A 25699-nucleotide genomic window follows, 5' to 3' on the forward strand; every position below is an offset into this window, starting at 1 on the left:
CAATGTACAGTGTATCAATGTATACATTGCAAATAGCAGATTATATTTAACTGCACAAATGATTTAAATGCAGTCTTAATGCAGTTTTAGTTATTCTAGTGGTTTTCTTTACTACTCTACAATTTTTAATGAACTACACATTATCAGCCACATTCTACCAGTCCTTCACTGGAATGTGATCACCAGATGTTCTTTGGGCTGTGAAGCATTCTTGGCATGTTTGTTTGTGTCGCTGAAGCATATTTGGTCCAGAAGCATTGCTGGGATTTTGCTGGCAAATTATCTGGTTAGTAAGTGGCCATTTTCTTTCATAAACAAGGAGAGGACACCTGACACAATTGATACCACTGTCAGTAATTTTAGACCTATAAAGGGCGCCTATACGGTAGGTGAACCTGATGCAGTGCAGTGATAAGTGCAGGTACAAGGCAACTAAGTGTACAAACAAAAAGGTCAAATGAATATTAATCAAATGGAAAAATGAGGTTTAAGAGAAAAAAAATAATCAATGTTTTATATTTGAATTTCATTCAGAAATGAACAGAGAGAGTGATTTTAGGCAAGGAGTATATACATTTATAGTAGTTTCTGTACTTACAAAATATACTATTGAGTAAATGAATATATTTACTTAAAATACTTAATATGCCTGAGTAAGTAGCATACTTAGATGTTACTTCATCTGTGTAAACAGTTTTTTATTTGTAGTTCTACACATGATTGAATCAATAAATTAATCTAGATTCCTTAGAACACATTGGTTAATGGTGAGCACATATGTTAATTTATATTTCATTTTGTGTTAATTAAGCAACAACTGGCACCAGTAATATATGGATAACTAAAATTGCACAGACCTATGCAATTTTCTGGTTATTTTCAAAGCAATATGATGATATTCAGCTCATCTTCTGATAAAGTATTTTTAAAATTCTTTAAAATGATGAATTGCATAATTACATAATTCTTATTTTTCATCAGATTACAGTCTTTATGGGGGGGGGGGGGGGGCTGTTTTCTCTTCCTATTCAACGTAATGTGATTTCCTTATGAAACAGGCTTGTGGGGAAAAAAAACCATTGTGAAACACAGGATGTTGTCTCTATAACCACACCATTACTCTACATCTGTTTCTCATTGCTCTGGCTCTACTATGCATACAGAGTTGTGCAGACCTGTGAATGCTCAGTAGACCTGTGCCTGTTCTATGAACCAGTTCAATACAGTTTGTTTATTCTCTTTCACCCATTTAATGTTTGCTTCAGTCCTCTCAATTGCCTGATCGAGAGCTCGTGTTGTTGGCCCGAGACCATCTTCATCAAATTCACTTCGGAACTGCTTCAGCTAGACCAAGACAATTAGAGATGTGTGGGTGAATCCATGCATTCTGAGGTGGAACCATAAAATATAATGTATCATTAAGAGTTTAAGAAATCTAATGTCTTTCAATATATCACCTGTTGGAGCTCAAAGTCTGTGGAGAACCTCTCAGTCACATCGTCAATCAAGCTTCCGACAGATATTATCCCACCTCCGTACCTGTTTGAGGAAATGAGTATTAGCCAGGTGGATAATTGTATTGCCTAGTAACCAAGGGGACAATCTTTAAAAATGCTGAGCGCTCACTAACTGCTGAACTTAACCTTCGATCCCTGAATAGCTTGTAATCTTCAGTAGCACTGTATAACTCATGACTTCACAGTATGCGTCAGGAAGAGGAAATTACAAATGGCCAAACCCTACAAGCTTGGACTTCATCCTCAAAGTAGGGTTTCAATTTGTTTTAGCCATTACAGTGGTGCTTGAAACTTTGTGAACCCTTTAGAATTTTCTATATATCTGCATAAATATGAATGTAAACATCATCAGATTTTCACAGAAATCCTAAAATTAGACAGAGAATCCAATTAAACAAATGAGACAAAAATATTATACTTGGTTATTTATTTATTAAAGAAAATTCTAAAGAATTCACAAACTTTCCAACACCACTGTACAAGTTCATATTTTAAAAAACAAACGCCAAACTCACAGTTGACTTATGTAGGTCCATTGGGCCCGAATGAAATCCCAGGCAAGAGCTTGTCCAGCTACGTTCCTGGCAATGTAGTTTATGGTAGACACGACATCCATCTTCCTTATCTTGTTAGGGTCTAGAGTGTACTCAAGGTATCTGGGTGGGGATGGATGACATTATAGGTGTTGGATAAGTGTGGCCACAGAGGCTGGAGCCTGATGTTACAAAATGCTTACCTGTTTAAGAGCCAGATTATTTTGGTACAGGAGAGTGCATATCTCAGTACGTCTTGTTCTGTGGCAATTGTGGCTTCTTTGTACTGTTTCCATGCAAAATCCCAGTCATCCTCATTTCCAACTGCTATGGCATTGCAGTAAATGGTGGACTTTAAGTTAGGTGGAATCCTTAACAAGAGCAAAGTTAACTGGTAAGAATAGTTGGTAAAATCGATATGTTCTAATATATTCTCAAACTTATTAAAAATATATTTGGATTAATCCTATATTAATATATTAGCTTATTGTTTCATATATTATTATATTTGCTGATTACATTTAATGTGAGTCCAGAATATTTTAGGCCTAAACACAGGTGTTAATATAGTGCAGTACATGTAAAATTCATTTACCGATTTGTCCCATTTTCCCCATTTTTCCACTCATTGAAAAGCTTTGTTGCCATGTCTGTGCACTCAGTAAGACCATTGCTGCATGCCACTGAAATGGCATTTATTTGATTATACCTGCAGAGAGATCAAAATAATATTACACAATGCTTTTAACATGTTAAAGGAACTTGAACAAATCAAATAGATACATACTGGTCAGAAAGGATATCTGGAACAGTTGCATTATCAGTGTACTCTTGGAAGTACTTGTAAAGTGGGCCAACTTGTTTTCGTAGGTATTTCTGTAAACAGAGCATGGAATAAAAGATCAATCCTTAGTCTCTTCTAATCAACTGTGCACTCTCACTCTGCCCATGGATTCCTGCGTACATTATACTCACCTGCATGGGGCCGTAGACCTCCGAGCGATCAAACATGAGAATAAAGTAACCCAAATTGTTCAGAGCCGACTCCCATGGAATATACTCGGTTTCATTTATCAGATACTTGGTTGTGCTCAATGCCAGTGAGACATTGATGTATTTGGCCCTTCACAAAACAAGGTAACATGAACATATATGAAAATGAAATGTATTAGGAGAGAATATTGCAGGTTTTTTGTGCATTAGGATATATGATTGCTAAAGATAAATATAAAATGTGCTAAAACAATACCATTTTATCAATGTACATCAATATACATTTATAATCAGAAGAAAATATGAAATGTGTTTACCTAGCAAGATTAAATGCATCATCAATTAACTGGCCTCGGTTGATAAGCGGGATAGCCTAGGAAGAAGCACGTTCACACTGTCAGGAGGGAGTGAAATTACAGTTCTCTGCTGGTTGTGAGAACAACAGTTATAAGTTAAACAATACCTTTTGCAGTAAAGTTGATAATAAACATACTCACTTGATGATCACTCTCCAGTTGATCGATAAGTCTATTCCAGTTCTGTTCATCATAGTTCACTCTGTAATAACCGCTACAGTTTATATTGACCAGTAGCCATCCATCATCAGTGACTTCAAAAATAGGCTTTCTCACTGTAGAGTCAGCATGTTTGTGGGCATTAGTACTATGTCAGTATTAGTACTATAGTAGAACCTTTCTATATTTTTTTCCTATCCCAAGCACAACTTGAATATTTCACTGGCTGTTTTGGTTGCTGAGGAGTGAGTGAGTGTGTGAGTAATTTACCAGGCCCCTTTTCTTTTAGTGAAGTTTTCTGCTGGGCGAAATCAGATTTCATATAGATAATTGGAACCTGCCATTCAAGCCTATGGGGAAAAAAGAAACTTCATAAAGGAGTTATGCCTCAAATTCAGCATAGCAAGGGCGTTTCTATTTTTTACATAAACAAAACAAAAAATAATTTCCAAAATAAATAAATAAATAAAACCCTTCACACTGGCTTGCAGCAATGGAAGGTTACCATGGTTCTACAACTGAGTGGACCGCAAGGGTGGTTTCCTTTGAAACTAGTGGAGTATTGTAGATACCTTACTTCATTGAGTATGACAGCCACTCAGTGTTAATAGTGATTCTTTATTGGGGATGAAGACCACTCAAGTGCAGATACTGTTCTTTACTGAGGATGAGAATCACTCAAGGTCCAACTGACACTGTTCCCAATTGACGATTAAAAATGTTTAAAAATGCTGAAAATTGAGGCTAAGAATTGTTCAAGGTGTTGATACTGTAATCAGCTGAGGAAAAAAATTGCTCAAGGTGTTGATAATGTTCACATTTGAGAATAACAATATGTTTCTGCTCTCCACTGAGGTGAGGTCCCTCACCACAGGAGTTGGACCTCAGGATTTGAGAATGAGAAGCAGCCACTGACAGTACACCAGGGTCTGCTCACTTAATGAATATCCAGAAGTATTCCCATAGCCTGTGAGCCATACTTCATATCACTATTGGCTATAATTGCTTGATGAAGATGCTCCAGTCCTAAACAATGTTTATCATCCTACTCCAAAAGGGCCTGGCAGAACAGGCAGCTCACCATACTGCCCAGAAATATACAGTAAGTGGTTGGAATTAAATTGACACATTTAACAAATAACAAGTTATAATGTTATAGACTTATTAAGGGTATAAGATTAGTTACTCAAACAATATGCCAAGTGTCTGGACAGCTTTAAATTTTATGGCAAAAATAGTAATAATACAAAATCTATTTACTGACCTAAGCAACACGTCAATACACTCTCATTTGATGGTGCAGATTTTACAGTAACAAGATTAGATTTATTTACCAAAAAACCCAAAAGATTAGAGTGCTATACTCCTAAGCAGGTATACAGCACTAATTCTGCAAAAAGTACCCAGGTGGTCCATAACGAAAGGTAATAAAATAAATTTCACTTTGAAATTCTTGCTCTATTGGTTAAAACAAATGTAAATAAATTGGCAATTTCAGCCCCCAGTATAGTTTAAAGATCTGCACTTCAAACTTATTTCATGAGTGAATTTGCTCCCAATGTACCATTCACTGCACTCTGGGATGCAGCCATATTGTTGTGTTGTCTAAATTCTTTGTGGAAAAAGTATTCCCTGCATATTTTACTGCAATACCCACAATGCCCTGCAGATGCATTGCAAAAGCAATGTGCACTCTTTCTATGCTAAATTACCACAAAACAGAGAAATTTCTTGTGGAGTTGTTCACTCTTTATTCGCATAGGTTTCCATCCCACTGTCCAAAAGCATGCAGATAGGTAGCTTAACTATGCTAAATTGCCCCCAGGTTTGAATATGTGCACTGTTATTCCATCTGAGGTGAATTCTTCACAGTTTTACCTGGATTCGATCCACTGTGATCCTGACCATGATAGTAGTTACTGAAGATGAATGAATGAATGAATGATTGAATGAATTAATACTTCTGTTAGTTAATTTATAATATTCAAATAGTTTATATAATGGCAGGTCTTGGACAAATTGTTTCCTGGAGCATCACAATTGCAGGTTATCTGAATTCAGTCGTGTTTCCCTCTTTGGTACCCTATATAGTGCACTATATAGTACAGTCAACACATCAGTGAGGGACACATTGTTAGTGTATCCTCTCAGATCTAACTGATGTAAAAATGTCTTGTCTGGCCTGGAACTCACCCAGTGTCCTCTGCTCCCTTTAAAAGGAAGTGCTCCTGAGCAATCTCTCCAGTGGTTGTATTTATGTTGATGACTGGATAGCCCACTTGCTCGGTCCATGTTGTCATCATGCTCTCTATGTCCTCATGTGTAGCCTGATAAGGACAATACATTGCATTATTAAGTGATGAGTAGGCATGTTAATATGGTATATACACTATATGGCCAAAGGTTTGTGGACACCTGACCATCATACCTATACATGGGTCAAAACTGTTGCCACAAAATAGTCCAGAATGTATTTTTATGCTGTAAAAATAAGATTTCCCTTCACTGGAACTAAGGGTTCCAAACATGTTCGAGCATGGCAGTGCCCCTGTGCACATAGTAAGGTCCATGAAGACATGCCTTTCCAAGGTAGGAGTGGAAGAACTTGAATGCCCTGCAGAAAGCCCTGACCTTAACCCCACTGAACACCTTTGTGATGAAATGGAATGGCGACTGTGCCCCAGGCCTTCTCGCCCAACATCAGTGTCTGTTCTTACAAATGCGCTTATGGCTAAATGGGCAAATTCCCACAGCCATGTTCCAAAATTTAGTGGAAAGCCATCCCAGATCACTAGAGGCTATTATGACAGCAAAGGGGGACTAAATCTGGAACGGGATGTTAAAAAAACCACATATAGTTCTGATGGTCAGGTATCCACAAACTTTTGGCCACTTAGTGTATGTTAGTATACGCACATTTCAGGGACACATATCAGTTCATCCTTTATTACTATTGAGTATTTGCTATTTTACATATGTAAGTAGCAGTAAGTAATTTACCTCGTCCATACACTTCCACAGGTCTGCAGTGTCAGCAGTCTTGTACTTGTACTTTTCAAGGTAGCTCTAAAATGATTTGTAACACATGTAATAAATCATTGTGAATGATTTGCATTTGTAATACAGTATCAAAATGTAGCTTATATGCTCAGTCAGGCATTAGACTAAGTAAAAATCTTTAAAAACTACAGAAAGAATATATAACAGTATAAAGTGTGCTAGGCTTACTATCACCATACATCACTCACCCTAAGTCCTTCAAAAAACTTTTCCTCCCCCATGTAAGTTGATAACATTCTTAGCACAGCTGCACCCTATTGAGAGGCCAGAGAATCTTGTTCATCAAGTCACACATAAATAATTTCTGATAAATATATACATGAGCCTTCAAATTTATGGGCAGTGAAGAGACTTCAACCAGCCTTATTGTAGGTGATACTGTCAAAGAGTCCCAAGATGTCAGACGTTGTCTCAACTTCAGACTCTTTCAAGCTGAGAGGGTGTGAAGCATTCAGTGAATCCAGCTCCATAACTGGCTGGATTTCTTTTAGCACAAACATATCTCTCTGGAAATAACAGTACATACACAGATGTAAACTTCTAGATGTGTGTGTGGTAGCTAAAGTTAACAAAAGGTTTAGTTGAATCATCGTGAAATCACCTAATAAGGAATTGATTGCAGTGAATTAAAATGTCAATGTGCAACAATTCTTTGAAATGTTTGAAACATACTATATTCCATGTAGGCTCGATGTCATTCACTCCCAGGTATGAGAGGTATGTTGCGAATCCCTCACTCAGCCACAGGTTATTCCACCAGTTCATTGTGACAAGGTTTCCAAACCACTGTATTTCCAGCAGTGATGATGATGAATTAATAATTCCAATTAAAAACTCAAAAGTGTGTATGCATTTAGTGTCATAAAAATGTGTCACTGGCTGTACACAGAGTGTCTCATGCAGCCTTTTTTTTTTTTAAACTATTTTTTTTAAATAAATAGTGAATAATTGTACCTGATGTGCCAGCTCATGAGCTATCACAATGGCAACCCATTCTTTATCGGAGGAAGAGGACACACCTTCCTTATACAGTAGAGCTGATTCTCGGTACATTGTTAAACCCCAGTTTTCCATAGCACCTGCACTGAAGTCAGGCAGGGCCATCTGATCTGTGAATATAAGTACATATGGTGTGTTACTGATTACTATAATGGCACTTCCATTTTTACTCTTCTTAACCCATGCGTTTAATCTCACCTAGTTTCTTTAATGGATATTTCAGGTTAAATTTCTTTTCATAGAAGCTCAGAATCTTCCCAGTGATATTCATTGCATAGGTGGCATGTCCAGCAGCCACAGCCTCAGGTCTGGCCCAGATCTTCCAAAACACAGAAAACAGACTAGAAATGGATGTCTAACATAGATCTGTATTTTGCCTGAAATTCCAAATTCAATCTAAATCCAACTGTTATTACCAGAATGTAAATGTCAGTATGTACAGCAGTATGTACAAACAAAATCAATTTTTCTGCAGTTTTGCACTCAATTTATCATGGTTTTCCCCAGTAATTCTTGACTTTAAACTAAATGAACAAATGCTGTAATTATAATAAAAAATAAAAGGAATACTATAAAACAGCAACACACCGATAGTTCCTTGTCATCGTGTTTATCACTTTCACTCAAAAATGTATTTACTGTGAAAGCCAAGAGATATGTTGACATGATTGGTGTTGGGGCAAATGTAGTAGCAACCCATTTATCTCCATCCACATATCGTTCATTGTCTGTTGAATACAAAATACACTGTTGAATACAAAATTTTACACTGATGCCATTTATGTGCTTTATGTTAAACTTGTGTTAACTTTTGTAATCTGTGTTTTAATGCAAACTACATCAAGGCGGGTAAGGTAATTAACAATTCAGTTAACGAACAAATTATCAAAGTAAGACTAATCATTTAAACGATGATGTCATCCTGTATTAACTGCCAACACAAACTTTTGATTGTTATCACAAAGCCAGTTCTGTGTCTTACCAGACCTCGCATTGGAAAGGGCTTTGGTCTTAGCTCTGTGGATAATAGTAATATTAAATACTGCTTTCATAGCTGGTTCATCAAAGCAGGGGAATACTTTTCTAGCCTCTGTGGCTTGCATCTGGCTTGCAACGAGAAATCTGTTGGGAAAGGAATTCATACACTCAAATGAAGGAATTTTCACACAGTTCTATGTACAAAAACATAGACAGGACAGCCAAAAAGAATAGTTCCATGTCATATAGGTTATAGGTACAATCATGTGCTATGCTCTGCTTGAAGCATTACAGCTGAGATAACTTCCTTGGAGATAGGTGAAGAAGAAAGCAATATAACTGAGTAAGAACAGGGTTGGGGGCTCCTTCTACAATAAACACAGTAACATAAATACTGCTGTGGCCAAGAAATGGCTTTGGGTAATCTGATATTTGGAAGGGAATGTGTGAGTTTCTGTGTTCTGTTCCCTCTTTGCACACGCACATGCACATACACACGCTCTCGCACACACACACACACACACACACACACACACACACACACACACACAAAACTGCATAATTTCAGCATCATGAGTAACATATTATAAAGAAATGCTAGAAGCCAAAATGTATCCACATAGTAATGTGGAGCTTAAATTAAAAAAAAAACAAAACATTTATTTCTGGTTAACATTTATGGGTTTCTCAACTCTAGTCCTAGGGACTCACAGCAATACACAGCTTCAGGGTTTCCTTGCTGCCGACATATATGATCAAACCATTACCTAATTATTAAGCCATTTATGAGCTGGGTCAGGTGTGCTGGAAGTACAGAATACTTAAAACTATGTAGAGCAGTGTGTCCACATAGTACTGGACTGAGAAACCTCTAATTTAGGCAATAAGACTACAAACATTTTTCATATACAGGCAATTTAAATATTACAAAATGCTTACCTTTTCTCTTCTTCACCATCACTTATCTCTGTGTACTGGCTTGTATAAAGGCCAGTCAAATCATCAAGGAGTTCCCCTTTGAACTTAGTGAAAAGATCATAATAGCCCCCATTTCCTACTAACTGTTTCTTTAACAGAATCTCAAAGAAATGAGAGTCGTTGTGCAAAGTGTATCTCTCTACTTTTATGATTTCCTTTGTGTTAGAATGGGTCACTATAACTTCGTCTATAGATAGATCCAGGGCATGAAGAAAGATAGTCCATGTGTCTTTCACACATTTAAACCTGACTGTTGAGTTCCCTTCAAAAATATAAACTTGCTCGGTTGCATTGGGCAGTTCCACATAGAGATATGGTTGAAGGTTGACTTCGTAGCTCTCTGGAATCAAATTGTCAGGAAGTCGCAGAGTTGGTGGGAGTCCTGTTGGAATCGGTGTAGTAGGAACGGGTCTTGGTGGACGCACTGGTGGGTTTTTTTCTATCTGCATCTGATACAGGGTGATCATAACAATGATGCCACCAAGCGCAGAAAGTGTCAGAACCCCTGTGGCAATAGCCAGGGATTTAGAGATGTACACTCCTTTAGCCATGTCTGTCCCATGTGAGAAACTCCAACAAGTGAATCCAAGCTAAATGAGGAACCCACAGTCTTTAATTAGACTATGAACCTTTCCATAAATTGAGGAAATGTACACAACTGACGGCATAACGGCACCACCTTCATTCAGATTACACATTAACTAGCATAGAAAATCAAATAAACAAGTACTTTGCATCTGATTGTCAAGATTTTTTCTCCACCTCTGCCCACCTCAGACCAGTCCAGGACAAGGAGGAAGAAGGAAGTTTTGCTCTGCAAACATAATCAAAGTACTAAAACATGCTGACATTAAAAAAGAGCTGTATGATTTTGAGTCTCCTTCTTTGAGTATAAGTACTAACCTATTAAACAAATGACGTTTCCACGGGTTGCCATTCGATTCCATCCTGTTCCCCTCTAGATTAAGTTCAAGTCTAAATTATGAGCCATTCCACTGTTTCAGATCTCACTGGCAGCAAAGCTACGTATTCTTTGTAAGTTTTACTAACACTGGTCTTCCACCACTGCCGACCTAATACACATGCACAAGTCAAATTGGTAGCATGTGTTTCTGTGAAAAGAGTACAAGGGGAGGAGATCGTAGCTCTTTTTCCCCTCCCTGGATTACACATTCTTAACTGCATAAGAGAAAAGCAAAGAAAAAAGTAGAAATACAAGCGGTGGCACCTATAAATTAAACACATGCTGTCGTATGTATTTGTGTAATAAGTAATTGCCATTAAAATGAACTCGATGTGGCACTCAAAACTATATAAAAAAAATAATAATAAATGATTTTTTAAAAATAGAAAATATATTAATAATATGAAGGTCACCACCCAAAATCTCTAGGGACATCATAATGTTGTTAAAACAAAGACCTATGAGTTGTGCTAGAACCATTACATGAAACAATTTATGCCTTTATGGTTCATGAACAAAGTTTAACTTGGCATTGTACTTGGTTCAGTGACAAAATGTTTCCTGGTCCATTCTTGTAATAACTTTTTTTAAATTCTAGAAAATGGGTAAATGCAAAATGAGACTTCAAATGTCTCCTTATTATGTATGTGAGTGAAAACCTATCAAGTTAAAAATAAAAAAAATCTAATTAGAAGATCTAATTAATTCTAATTTCTGTCCAGAAACATGTCATGTAAATAAAAATCTGAGTAAAATACCGAGCAGCCATTTCTCTAAAACTATTTTTCAAGAACGACAATATGATTACATTTACCAGTTAGGATAACAGTATGGATAGAATGTTTCATTTAACTTTCTCAAAATATACAGGATTCTAGCTGCTCAACAATCCTGGGTTTTCTTTGTTGTATTTTTCATATCATGATGCGCCAAATGTTTTCAATTGGTGAATGGTCTGGACTGCAGGCAGGCCAGTTCAGCACCTGGACTCTTCTACTACGAAGCCATGCTGTTGTAATTGATGCAGTATGTGGTTTAGCATAGTCTTGCTGAAATATGCAAGGCCTTTCCTGAAAAAGACATTGTCTGGATGGAAGCATATGTTGATATAAAACCTGTATATACCTTTCAGCATTGATGGTGCCTTTCCAGATGTGCAAGCTGCCCATTCTATAGGCTCTAATGCACCACCATACCATCGGAAACACAGGCTTTTGAACTGAGCGCTGATAACAAGCCGGATGGTCCCTCTCCTCTTTACTCCTCTTTAGTTCAGAGGATGCAGTGTCCATGGTTTCCAAAAAGAATTTCAAATTTCGATTTGTCCGACCGCAGAACAGTTTTCCACTTTGCCTCAGTCCATTTTAAATGAGCTTTGGCCCAGAGAAGACAGCAGTGTTTCTGGATCATGTTCACATATGGCTTCTTCTTTGCTTGATAGAGCTTTAATCAGCATTTGTGGATGGCATGGTGAACTGTGTTTACAGACAATGAGTTCTGGAGGTGTTTCTGAGCCCATGCAGTGGTTTCCATTACAGAATCATGCCTGTTTTTAATGCAGTGCCGCCTGAGGGCCCAAAGATCACAGGCATGCAATATTGATTTTCACCCTTGTCTCTTGCGCACAGATATTTCTCTGGATTCTCTGAATCTTTTGACGATATTATGTACTGTAGATGATGAGATATTCAGGGCTTCACAATTTTACATTGAGGAACATTATTATGAAATTGTTCCACAAATTGTAGATGCAGTTTTTCACAAATTGGTGAACCTCTGCCCATCTTTACTTCTGAAAGACTCTGCCTCTCTAAGATACTCTTTTTACACCCAATCATGTTACTGACCTGTTGCCAATTAACCTCTAGCTGTTTCTTTTTAGTAACACTTACTTTTCCAGCCTTTTGTTGCCCCTGTTCCAACTTTTTGTAGTCGTGTTGCTGCCATCAAATTCAAAATTACCTTTTTTTTCTTCTTAAAATCATATATTTCCTCAGTTTAAAGATTTGACATGTTTTCTATGTTCTATTGTGAAAAACATATAGGTTTATGAGATTTGCAAATCATTGCATTCTGTTTTTTTTATGTTACACAGCATCCCAACTTTTTTGTAATTGGGGTTGTTACAATCACCTGGCCGTTCACGTGGTGTTAAAGAAAACATATTTCATCAGATCAGGCCACCTTCTTCCATTGCTCTATGGCAGGGGTTCCCAAACTTTTCCAAGGCAAGGCACCCCAAATGGCATTAGCATTTGACCGAGGCTCCCCTTTTGCAAGATGTCTTTAAAACACATTAAAAATTCAGACTGAATATATCCCCCCTTTTTTTTTTTTATTAATAATTAAATCTTACATCTTTACACTACATTAGGAATTGATTGTGTGTGTGTGTGTGTGTGTGTGTGGGGGGGGGGGTTATCTGAAAAAAAATTCATGTAAAAAAAATCATGTATTTATTTATTTTTCACACCAAATTGTTGAGGCCCCCGGGTGCCCCCACTTTGAAAACCACTGCTCTATGGTCCAGATCTGATGCTCACATGCCCATTATAGGCACTTTTGGCAGTGGAGAGGGGTTAGCATGGGCACTCTGACTACAGCTACGCAGCCCAATATGCAGCAAGCTGCAATGCACTGTGCGTTCTGACACCTTTCTATAATAGCCAGCATTAACTTCTTCAGAAATTTGTGCCACAGTAGCTCTTCTGTGGGATTGGAACAGACGGGCTAGCCTTTGCTCCCCACGAGTATCAATGACCCATGACCCTGTCCCCGGTTTACCGGTTGTCCTTCCTTGGACCACTTTTGGTAGGTACCAACCACTGCATACCGGGAACACCCCCACAAGACCTGCCATTTTGAAGATGCTCTAACCTTCACAATTTGTCCTTTTCCAAGTCACTCAGATCCTTACACTTGCCCGTTTTTCCTGTTTCCAACACATCAACTTCGAGAACTGACTGTTCACTTGCTGACTAATATATCCTACCCCTTGACAAGTGCCACTGGAAAGAGATAAAATCAATGTTAATCACATCACCTGTCAGTGGTTTTAATATTATTGCTGATCAGTGTATATATAAACATCACCTGGTCTTTTACCAAACCTCATCTGTCCAGTTTCAGTGAGCCTGCACTCAGTGCAGCCTCAGATCCTTGTCCTTGGCTGAAAGGAGTGAAATCCAATGTAGGTGATCCCATCTGCCTCAAGGGTCCATGTGTTGTGTGTTCTGAGATGCTTTTCTGTTCATCCCCGTTGTTGTTATAGTGATTATTTGAGTTACCAAAGCCTTCCAGTCAGATCACACCATTCTGGCCATTCTTCTCTGAGCTCTCTCATTATTAGTGTTTCACCCACAGAACTGCTGCTCACTGGATGTTTTTCTTCTTTTTTTGCACCATTCTGTGTAAACTCTATAGATTGTTTGGAAATGAAAATATCAAGAGATCAGCAGTGTCTGAAATGGTCAAACCAGCTTACACACAGACACACACACAGGCTGTCAAAAATTATTATTCAGATGTACATATGTAATATCGACAATTAGCAACTGTTTTTGAAGCATTTGAGGAGATCTGTCCCCTATTTTTACTGAGGAAATGCCCCAATAAATTTATCTATTTTTTTTATGAGTGCTGGTTGCCAGGGTCTTTGTATAGTTTACATAGGAAGGATATACTCTATGATCAGTAGCCATAAATTGATTAAGCAATGATCACTGAGTGCACATATGCTCAATATAGACTCCAAAATTAGGTCTGAAAGTACAGCTGATAGTTAATAAACAAGCATTACCACTGATGTGTGATTTGGAGCTAACCAAAATAAGTGAGAACTGGGTCGAAAAAGCCAAGAATAAGCAAAGAAAATCATGGATACATTGTTGTGTTTGGAGAGGATATTCACAATGAGAAAGTGCTTTTAAAATTGTTGCAGTTAGAATGGTGTTTGTAGCATCCTGAAAAAACAAAGAGAGTGGGTCAGTGAAGAACAAAAAGACTCCAGGACAGCATTTTGTTCCGAAAGAGCAGGTTTGTTGTAATTTGCTCCACAGCTTGAAGTAGAGAGGAGACATGAGCAGAGGCATTAGCTGGACTGTTAATCATCAGGGGCTAAGCCCAGATTCTTGTCCATGAAAAACTTTTTAAAAACATGCTTCTAAATAGACTGTTTCTATGCATTTTTTTTCTTGCATGTCAGGGCTAATGTTAAAATTGGACAAAAGGTTGTATTTATCATAAAACTTGCCTCGGATGTTATTAGTGTTTACAGGACTATCAGACCGATAAAATATAAAACCTTTTGGCTATCTAACACAAGACTAGGCTAGTTTGGCGTCACTAGCCAAGGGGAGGCACAACTAAGCTATCAGTGTATGGGTTCAGCTGCTACAGAGCTATGCAAAGTATATCATCTGTCCTTATGCTCTGCTCATATCATATTCACGTCACTTGGAACTCGTATAGACATTTACACATCTTGTTGTCCTGCTCAGCATCAGAGGATGTTAGTGTTTCAATATTAACCCCTTTACTTTTCATTTTTTTTTATTGGTGTATATCCATTTTCCCGTCACACTGACTGACTGCGTGAGCAAGCGTTTGGCAGGAATAAGCTGCCAGCCAATAAGACACGAGTATTTCCACATATTTTCCTGTAAATCCTGTCTGATTGGTCTTGTCTCCGTTCACTGAAGATAAAATACAACACTCCGTGCAGTGAAGATACAAAATCACAACAGTGTCGTCTTCTTTGACTGACGTTCAGTGGTGTATTGACAAACTGCTCCAAGTGGAGAATTATTCAGAGATCAAGAAAAAATCTTCGGGGCTGAAGCCCCAAACGCCCAGGCCAGCTTAGGCCCCTGGACATGAGTATGGAGTGCATCTTAAAATCTACCAACCAACAAAGATTGAGAGAGGCTGGGATGTTTGGTCGCAAGTCAAGAAGGAAGCTGTGGCTTACAGCTGCACACAAACAGGCTGAACAAGATTTTGCCAGAGAACAATAAGTGGCCGAATGTGATCAAGAAAGTGAATTTTAATAATGAATCCAGGTTTCTTCTCCATTGAAGTGATGAGTCTATGTGAGGAGGACACTGGGAGAAGAGTTATGGGGAGTGAGGGTGGAATTATGGTCTTGGGATGAATCACTGCTGAATTGGATTTTTGACAAAAGTGGAAAATTATACTGACTTACTGATAAACTCCCTGATCCTTATTGCCCAGCTTTACCAACGCCTAGTGACAAGTTGCAAGATGCCTTATGGTACATCAAATGAGGGAGTAGTTTGAGTAGGAAGTTTAAATAAAATGGCCAGCACAGTCACCTAATTTAAATCATATTAGGAATATGTGAGATTACATTAAGAAATTTGTAGAGAGCTAACTCTAACCTCTATGGGTAGTCTGTAAACAGCAGTGCAGAGTGCATGAGAAGCAATTCTTTTTAGATTGTTTTAAAAATTATTTCTGAAAGTATGTAAAGACCGGTTACAGTAAGACCACAGAACACTGACTAGCCACTACTATTCTTTCAGGATGGATTTTTGGAAACTTTTTCCGAATTTCAGAATTTCCAGTATAAATGAAAACTATGTTTGACACAGTAACATTATAATACCTGATGCAGTATTTAGAAGACACATAGAAAGAAACTATATGGACAGTCAAACCAGTAAACTTTATTCTGGAAGTCGTTAGCAATTCAATATTCACTGCTTTAATTTGCCTTTAAGCATAAAAAAATCAGTGCAAGTTGCAAACTAATAAATTATGGTAACAAGCACAGAGAAAAATGCTGATGGTAGTACAAAACCTGAAGCTAAGAGGACCTCTATGGATAAGTATGAAGCACTACACATACATGACTGGATCTCTCTATGCATAAACATTTGATGTACGGGAAAGCAACTATCTGGGAGGAAACTACATAAATGCAATATATGAAAAACTTTTCACATTAGTTGGTCGTTTAGATCTTTGGACATTTTGCAAGTCTGTGCACCACCATTCGTCATAAAATCAATTAATTACAGGTTTACTACATTACATTTTGCATTAAATTTTGAGAAAAGGAATGATTTAATAAAACTCTGTAAACTGTAATGTCAGTGTGAGCATACTGGTCAGTCTGGTGCAAGATAAATCCCATATATATATATATTTTTAAAAAGATTAAGACTAATATCTTATTAAAGCATTGTTTAAAAATAAATGTTTAACTAGATTCTGGCATGTTAGCTTTATCCTATTAGTGGCCTGGTGCATCGTCAACCACAAGGGTTATCCTATAGGAAACATTTTGAAGGGAATTTTAAAATAGAAATAAAATTTTTAAAAAGTCAGTAAAACTATTGTTTGCAAATCTTGGAAATATTTAGGCCTGGTTTATTAACAAATATCCATTCTTCATTCTGCAATACCTCTGTATTGAGACACTGAGAGCAGTGTACAAACCAAGATCTAGAACACACATTGCTTTCCACCCCTCCTGTTAGGATTTTATCTCCTTTTCTACATTTGAGTACGGCAATTTCATTCACTAGATAAAACTGAACTCTATAGCTAGTCCTCAAATAGCTATCATATTTTTTTATTGACCAGAGATATTTGGTCTGAAATTTCAACACAAATGCCCTCACAATTGTGCTTTATATTATCTCTTTCAATTTTAGGGTGGCTTATTGTGTTTTGAATCATTATATATGTTTAATAAATGGTGACAGGTGTTTGTCAGTTTCACAAATGATTCTCATCCTCCTTGCTCCTTACAGGTCTGTGCCCTTATTTTTGACAGTTTGTTTACCAGATCCAATTATCCAGATGCTGCAGACAGTAACAAGACTGTTGGAGAATAGAAGTAAGCTCGTCGTAAGTCTGCTCTTTCCAGTTCGGAAGTAGTCGTTCATTGTTGAGCACCTGTAGCCTGGGCGTCCCATCTCGCAAGACCTGATACAGGCAAGGCCACCTGCTCTGGATTCGGATCCTGGTTCGGCGGTCCAGAGTAATCCCCCGTACAATCTTTTTAGCCCGCAACTCTCTCAGTGCAGGCAGTTTGAGGCTAGAGAAGACCAGACCTCGGCTGAGGGAAACATCAAGGAACTCCAGGGACAATGATTCAAGAATGTATGAAATGCCCAAATTCCGAAGTGGCACTAGAACATTGAGAGTAAGGGACTTGAGGTTAGGTAGTGATTTCGTCAGTGCTTGCAAGGTGCTTGGGCTCACCCCTTTAAAGACCCAGAAGTACTTAAGTTCCAAAATGCGCAAGTGTTGAAATTGAGCTATTAAAGCTACTGACTTGTCAGACCAATCAAAGTGCAGCCGCATCTTGGTGATTCGTGGGCAGCTCTGGGCTACTTTGGCTAAAAGGATCTGGAAATTATTAACTTGGTCCATTTTACTGATGACATCTTGGTGTGAGTTAGAACCAGAGTGGACTCTGAGGTCCAACGGCTCCAGCAGAGTGAATGTCCAGTTCAAGTCTAAATGACTGAGATCCCTACAGTGGACATTCTCCAATAGATGAGAGAGGAGTTCGCCCCATTTATTGCACTGGTCCCCCAAATCAAAGCTTGCTTTGAGAGTAAGCAGACTAGCCCCGCGAGATATGAGATGGTGAGTATAATGGTGAACCCATGACTTCCAGCGCTCAAACTCTCTGTTGGACACAAGTAATCCCTCCTGTCCGAGACGGAACACTCCACGGCGAGAATAGTCTGCAACTCTCCACAGTTTCCCAGAGCGCACCAGGCAGCTCCAGCTTGAGCACACAAGCGCTGAGTTACACTTGTCCACCTCACTCAGGAATGAAAGCACATGGAGCTGACACTCCACTGGCAGTAGGTTGAAGGGGAAGTAATCATCATCACCTTTTGGCCGCCGTCTTGCGCTAACAGGAATGAGGGGTCTCTTCCTTGGAGGCATTATCATTGACAGGAAACTTTTATAGCCACCATACCTCTGTTGCACTCTTTCACTGAGCCATTTTCAACTGTCTGCTCCTAAGACAGAAGAGATGGCACATTTCCAGGTCACATTCCCAATACATACGTGTACAAATGCACAAGAAATTTGCTGAACTCAGTCTTTAATTTAAAAAACAACAATATTTTTTAAGTATGACTGACTGCTAGGCGCAAAAGTAGCTAGCATATAAACACATCAACACTTGCTAACTATCTGTCTGGTTATTCTCGAAACATTACATTACATTACGCACTGAAGGCAACTATCAAGACGACTTGGTAAACGTCGTGACAATGACAACGAAATTAACACGTAATGTGTGAAACCAGCATGTTGAATAACTAGCTATGAAGAGAACAAACCAAGGATAGCTAACTCAGCAGCGAAGCCTTCGTTGCGAGAGCTAAGCCATCTAAATAACTCATACACCTTTAACATGACGTGCTCATCGTAGGCAAGGTCATAAAACATAAACACTCCATTAAAATTATTCTACCAGCCTAACTTACTTTTAATGAAGCCTTTAAGTATTAGAAATGGACCAGACTAAAGACACTAAACTAGCGGCTACCTGTCTATGTGTGTGTGTGTGTGTGTGTGTGAGGGGTTCCTGTTGCTGTTGCGAGTCTGATTGCGTCATCAGCGTGATGCGGAGATCCGCCATAAAGTGTGGTTTGTTTATTGCGTTTTATTGGTTTTCGATATTAATGGAAGAGTAGTAAAAAGGTAAACTTATTAACCTATAACCGATATGCCATATTTACATATTCAAATAACTGACTTCAAATCCATGTCTTACAGTCAGTTAATGCTGGGGAAAGTCGTAATTCCCAGTTTCGGATTGGGAAAGAACGTCGACCTCCGATAGGGAATTACGAAGCAGGAAGTGAAATAACAGCCTGCATTAAAGAAAAATGAAGTCAAATCTTGAAATAGGAATTTTGATTTGTATTTAATCTTGTGCTGAATTCCAGCGGATAAATTTCACCACCCACTTAATGTCTATTAAAAATTATTAATATATCATGGCAATAAAAAACAAAAGCAAAACATGAACACATGCTGCAGTGTTAGAAATAAACTGTAGTGTTACTCTCCAAATAAAAATGACATATTTTACTCTTTATTCTTTTTATCCTTTAGTACCTGATAATTCAAAGTCAGAATTTATGTTTATAAGACCTTGCAGAATATAGATTTGTCATGAATAATACATTCCACATATTTATAAGGCATAATATATACATAAAGATGCACTGCTGTACCAAATAGTTAGTTAGTTTATGTACAGATGTTTACAATTGAATCATTTTCAAGCTTGATTCAGGTTAATTGGGACAGTCTTAAAATATAATAAAGAGAGATGAAATGTGAAGGGATATAATGGATACATGAGACATCTCACAGCTATGGTTAATGGTGTCTGTGTGTTTTTTTTTTTTTTATTAAAGTAGAATGGGAAATGCATTGCATTTGTATAATTTTAGAGCTTGATGGTGATGTAAATAATTTTCTGTGCTATATGTATAACACTGTTATGTGTGGAGTTTGCTAGATGGCATGTGACAATACAGCAAAAACAGAAACAATCACTAGGGGTAAATACTTTCTGGAGGCACTGTATATATTTCTCTTTTTGTCATGTCTTTGTCAAATTCAAGTATATTAGTGTACAACCCCAATTCCAAAATAGTTGGGAAAGTATGAAAAATGAAAAAAAAAGTGAACATTCAACTCAACCTGTACTATGCTAAAAATAAATTATTAACACATTATTTAAATAGTCGAGTGTTTACCACTCTGTAACATCACCTTTTCTTTTAATAACCAGCATTTGGGCACTGAAGACACCACTTGGTTAAGTTTAGCAAGAGGAATTTTCCCCCATTCATCCATTATGCATTTCTTCAGCTGTGCAACTGTACAGGGCCTTCGTTGCCTTATTTTGTGCTTCATAATGCACCACACATTCTCAATCCAAGACAGGTCAGGACTGCAGGCAGGCCATGCTAGCACCCGCACTCTCTGCTTACGAAACCATGCGCTTGTAATCTGAGCAGAATGTGGTTTAGCGTTGTCCTGCTCTGGATGGCAGCAGATGTTGCTCCAAAATGTGTCCATATCTTTCTGCATTAATGGTGCCCTCACAGATGTGCAAGTTACCCATGCCCTGGACAGTGTTGATGTATGGCTTCTGCTTTGCATAGAAAAGCCTTAACTTGCATCTGTGGATGCAGCTGCAAATTGTGTTGGCTGACAAAGTTTTACCAAAGTATTCTCGAGCCCATGTCAGGATATCCATTACAGATTCATGACGATTTTTAAGACAGTGACGTCTGAGGGATCAGAAGTGGTTTTCGGCCTTGCCCTTTACGCACCGAGATTTGACCGGATTCCTTGAATCTTTTAATTATATTGTGCACTGTAGAAGGTGAAAGGCCCAAAATCCTACCGGTCTGTCTTTGGGGAATGTTGTTCTCAAAGTGTTGGATCATTCGCTGATGCATCTGTTGGCAGATTGGTGAGCCTTGACCCATCCTTGCTCTTGAAGGACTATGCCTTTTTTGGAGGCTCCTTATATACTATTATTAGATAATTGCTTCACCTGTTTCACATCACCTTCTTATTTCAACTTGTCACATCGCTATTAGTCCTAAATTGCACCTGTCCCAACATTTTGGAACATGTTGCATGCATCATTTTCAAAATAAATATTTATCTTCAAAAAACTATGCTTGTTGTTGATTAGGTAAAACATCAAATACCTTGTCTTTATACGTTTTTTGTTTAAATACAAGTCAAAGTACATTTACAAATCACACCTCTTTGTTTTTATTAGCATTTTCCCTACTCTCCCAACCTTTTTGGAATAGGGGTTGTATTACAGTGGGACTTTTTCTGCTCTTTTCAAAGTATCTCTGTACACTAATACAATTTAATCAGTTATTTTGATGTCCTCTAAATTTTTTAATTAAAAAAACTGTTTAATTGATAAGTATTTACCCCCCAGAGTCAATACATCAATTACAGCTTTGAGCTGTCTCAGATATGTCTCTATGAGCCTTGCAGATTTTGATTTTGCATTTTCTTCCATTCCTCAGTGCAAGTTTTCTCTTATGTACATCACTTTACACGTTCTGTGTTTTTTTAAACAAGTAATGTGAAATAAATGGCACATTACTAGTCTGTAAAATAGGTGCTTTATACCACAGTGGTGTTCAATTCTTAAATCTAATTGGTCATGAGGTGTTAATTTTCTATTAAAGCAGTTCTGACAGTAGTGCCAGCTGTACTTCAGATCACAGGTTTATATTAATGCGCTTGTACTAATATGTTATCAGTTTCTATAGTAACAACTCATTTAAAGGCACGTATCAAGTATGGTGGATGCACTACATAATTTAAGGCTAGTACAATGTGTACGAAAAGTATTCAGACCCCTTCACTTTTTGCACACTTTATTGTATTATAGATTTTATTTAATGGAGTGAATGTACTTTTTTGGCCTCTAATCGACACACATTAATGACAAAGTGAAACCATGTCTTAGAAATTTTTTGGAAATTTATTACAAATCAAAAACTGAAAGCTACACACCTGTGTGTATAACGTTCTACAGTACACAGTGCATGTCAGACTAAAATCCAAGCCATGAAGTCCAAGGAACTCCCTGTACACAATCAAATTGAGTTGAGACACAGATCTAATGACAGTTTGCTAGAAGGCATGTGACAATGCAGAAAAATGAGAAACAATATGTGGGGGTGAATACTTTCTGTAGGCACTGTATGTATTTCTCTTTTTGCTGTAACACCAAATTTAAGTATATTACAATGGGACTTTTTCTGATCCTTTTGAAGTGACTCTTTACCAAAATAAGATTAAATCAGTTATTTAGATAGCCTCTGTATTACTAAAAAATGTTCAAATCTAAAAACTAATATTGATAAGTATTCACTCCCCAGAATCAATAAATCAATTACAGCTTTGAGTTGTCTCATGTATGTCTCTATGAGCTTCGTGTTTTGATTTTGGCATTTTCACCCATTCTTGAGACAAAAATGAGACACAAAAAATTAGGTTTTGGGCTGAATTCCAAACCTTACTGTTCATCAACTGGCTAACACTATTCCTATGGTGAAACAGGGTGGGGCAAGCATCATACTGAGGGGGTGTCTCTCAGCAGCTGAGACAGGGAGACTGGTTAGAATTGAGAGAAGAAAGAATGCAGCCAAATACAGAGAGGCCCTTGAACAAAACCTGCTCCAGTTGCATGCAACTGCACACTGGGGCAAGGTTCATCTTTCAGTATGAAAATGACCAGAAGCAAACAGTTAATTCAAGGCTGGAGTGGCTTCAAGACAAGTGTCTTGAGTGGCCCAGCCAAATCCCAGACTTGAAACCCATTGAACATCTGTGGACAGACCTAAAGATGTCAGTTCACAGACACTCCTCATTCAGTCTGACTAAGCATGAGAGGACCTGCTAGGAAGAATGGGGAAAAACTGCCAACATTTTTGTGTTGTCATTATAGGATATTGAGTGTAGATTGATGGCCAAAAAAGTCTATTTTACTCCATTTCAAATTAAAAATATAACAAAATAAAATACAATACAAAAATACATATAAAAAATGTGCAAAAACAGAAGGAGTCTGATTAGTTTCCAAACTGTAATAGGCCTAAACTTGTCATTGATATGGTGCAACTTTCTATAATGCAACGTTTTTTAACATGTATGGAAGACAGTGGAGTTCGGGCAATCCAGTCTCTCTAAAATATGACAAGCTGTTTTTTTTTTTTTGTCTTATTAACTTCAAGAGAATGTGTTACGTAGCCACCCGTCTAGGGTTGGGGAGCCAGTAATAAAGTAAAGAAAAAATGAAAAAAATGAATGATAGAAAAAGATTACCTCGGAGAGAGAGAACCAGGATGTCCAACCTCCTGTCCCAGAAGCAGCACCATAGACACCACTCTAAAGAAAATAATGTTTAATTTGATAGTTGCAGAAGATGTCAATCACAACTATCACAAAACAAAATAACCTATGAAAAATCATGGAAAAACTGACTAAACCATAAGAAAAACATGCAAAAGAAGGAAAATAAATTACAAGAACCCTTCCCTCTCTCTCTGTCTAACATTAAACCAGGATAAAAGTCAGAGGAGTACCAACAAAAATGGCCTCCTCCCCCTACATTCCTCAAAGAAGAAAGAAATAGAAATATTGATCAAACACTTCTGCTACAGCACAAACTCCTGAGCTCATTCACTCAGAAACAAAACAAAGAAAATATGTGAGGTGAAGGAACAAATGTTTATAGCTGCTAGAAGGTAATCGATAACAGGAATTAACTTGTTACTGCATTAGAAGACACGTCGGGGCCTGTTGTTTTTGGAAGATAATCAACTTTACGTCGCGCCACATCACAATACGCCATCGTTGATAATTATCCTATAACCTGTCGTGTTTGTTTCTTTACTTTAATTTATATGTTAAACGTACTCATTAGGAACATCCATCAACATGACTGTGAGAGAATATAAAATACTGCTATTGCCCCCATAGCGCTGTTACTGTAGCTACAATAGAAAGGGCACTCTTTGTAAATAGCGGAGTTGAAGAGGGAACTTGGGCAGCGCTAGGAGGGAGAGGATGTTGTTGCTATGCACGCCGGCGAGCTGCGCACTCACACGAGTGGACATTTAAAGGGAAATAACAACGCGCTCTTTGTACACATCCAAGTTTTCGCAGGATTTTATAGTATTTACTGTGTGCTTCTGTGAAATGCCCTTTGGACTCTGTGGATTTAATAATTGCGAGCATCAGATTAGACGACAGGAACAATAGGGTTTGGGTCTATTTTTTTCGGAGGAGGTTATATGTCCTATCTTTCCACTATAACCAAACCCTGTCGCCATCTTGAATTTTAATGTAAATTATCTTGCAGTTTTTGGTTGCTATATGGAATATTTTGTAAGACATTCCGCTCGTCTCGGGCGCTTGTGACGGGCATGTCTTAACATAGGAAAAAGAATAAAGTGAGTATTAAAGCACAGACTCGCTCTCATTTTCGAAAACATTCTTTAATGAACACTTTCCAGGTACGCTTTAGCCAACTGGGTAGGTAGCATGTGAGCTATCAGCTATGTTTGGCTAGCTAACTAGCTAGCAAGCAATGTTGCACTTAGCGGCTGAGTTAGCTAGTAGCTTAGCACTTAGCAATTTGTAGGCCCGGATTCTGCTGCTCTCTTAACTATTTGGCTATCATTCGACAAAGCGTTGCAAAAGAGACATATAGCATCATTTTCCACAGGTCTGGTTAGCGAGTGTTATTGTAATGGTAGCTAGTGCTATCATTATGATTTTAGTATCTTTTTGCTACCTAGCTAGCGAGCTAAATGCCAACTGGATAAAGTATCAGTTGCCCAATGGTTACTTATTTAGAAACACTAACTAGCAGTTAGCTAACACCCCGCTTTATGTACACCTTTCAGGCTAGAGGGAGATTATAGGAACGTCGCGTTACCTACCCTAGCCCTGATAGCGAACTAGTTAAAACTAGCTGTTTTAATGCTAAACGGAGCTTATCGTGCTAGCAAATACACGCTAGCGTTCTCTTTTATTTAATAGAGGAGTAATCCACGCAGTTGATTGCTTGTTATTGCTTTGGCTTTGCAAGATTTGTTGATTCGGGTCCACCGCCCTTTTGCGTTGTTTGGCTGGTTAAATGGACCGCAGCATTAGCCTGTTAGCTTGGTCGCTTAATGTAGGTAGTGGATACAGAAACAGGTATTTCAGTCACGACGCGTTATTTCTGAAAATTGTAGAAAAGTGTATCAAACGTCATCGGCGATCACGGAGTTTTTCCTCAAAGCGGAAATGTTTTTGGAAACCTTACGTTGTTTTAAGCATGTGGTTTCAATTTTCTCAGCAGCCGATGGGCGGCAGTCTTCACTTATTAATAGTTATTAAGCAACTGGCCAGTTTATCAACTGTTAACACTGTACCGATGGGTTGTAACCTACCTGTCAGATTGGCTGTTCTTTAAAAGTACATTAAGCTTTTTTAAAAAGCATAAATAAACATTGCAGAGATAAAGACCCTATTTAGTCTTGAAATGGTTGTACCAAACTACACGTGTCTCAGACTACGTTTACATGGACAGCAGTAATCTAATTATTGACC

The 25699-nt window shown here is 38.0% G+C and overlaps 2 protein-coding genes across 8 annotated transcripts; both read right to left on the minus strand.

The window, feature by feature from the left end:
• Positions 1 to 2: 2 nt before the first annotated feature.
• On the minus strand, positions 3 to 10884 carry anpeplb (alanyl (membrane) aminopeptidase-like b). Of its 2 annotated transcripts, none has more exons than XM_053623114.1 (22): positions 10477 to 10884; positions 10304 to 10387; positions 9535 to 10163; positions 8600 to 8739; positions 8206 to 8345; positions 7816 to 7936; positions 7573 to 7727; positions 7291 to 7404; positions 6981 to 7124; positions 6807 to 6872; positions 6559 to 6624; positions 5752 to 5885; positions 3829 to 3908; positions 3541 to 3674; positions 3361 to 3416; positions 3026 to 3173; positions 2838 to 2926; positions 2646 to 2759; positions 2254 to 2421; positions 2033 to 2173; positions 1458 to 1539; positions 3 to 1344 (listed from the first exon to the last, which is right to left on the minus strand). In XM_053623114.1, the coding sequence occupies exons 3-22, from the start codon at positions 10122 to 10124 to the stop codon at positions 1186 to 1188; spliced, it is 2841 nt and encodes a 946-aa protein (XP_053479089.1). In that variant the 5' UTR covers positions 10125 to 10163; positions 10304 to 10387; positions 10477 to 10884; the 3' UTR covers positions 3 to 1185. The 2 variants fall into 2 exon arrangements, with proteins under 2 accessions (XP_053479089.1, XP_053479090.1); XM_053623115.1 differs by having other exon boundaries at positions 10304 to 10407.
• Positions 10885 to 15285: 4401 nt separating this feature from the next.
• si:dkey-12e7.1 (uncharacterized protein LOC557553 homolog) lies at positions 15286 to 23773 on the minus strand. Of its 6 annotated transcripts, XM_053623122.1 has the most exons (3): positions 23423 to 23773; positions 19311 to 19410; positions 15286 to 18546 (listed from the first exon to the last, which is right to left on the minus strand). In XM_053623122.1, the coding sequence occupies exon 3, from the start codon at positions 18473 to 18475 to the stop codon at positions 17345 to 17347; it is 1131 nt and encodes a 376-aa protein (XP_053479097.1). In that variant the 5' UTR covers positions 18476 to 18546; positions 19311 to 19410; positions 23423 to 23773; the 3' UTR covers positions 15286 to 17344. The 6 variants fall into 6 exon arrangements, with proteins under 6 accessions (XP_053479097.1, XP_053479098.1, XP_053479096.1 ...); XM_053623123.1 differs by lacking the exon at positions 19311 to 19410; XM_053623121.1 differs by lacking the exons at positions 19311 to 19410; positions 23423 to 23773 and adding an exon at positions 19083 to 19274.
• Positions 23774 to 25699: the final 1926 nt, after the last annotated feature.

This window comes from Ictalurus furcatus, chromosome 4 (genome assembly GCF_023375685.1).
Source record: "Ictalurus furcatus strain D&B chromosome 4, Billie_1.0, whole genome shotgun sequence".
NCBI classification, from domain to species: Eukaryota; Metazoa; Chordata; class Actinopteri; order Siluriformes; family Ictaluridae; genus Ictalurus; species Ictalurus furcatus.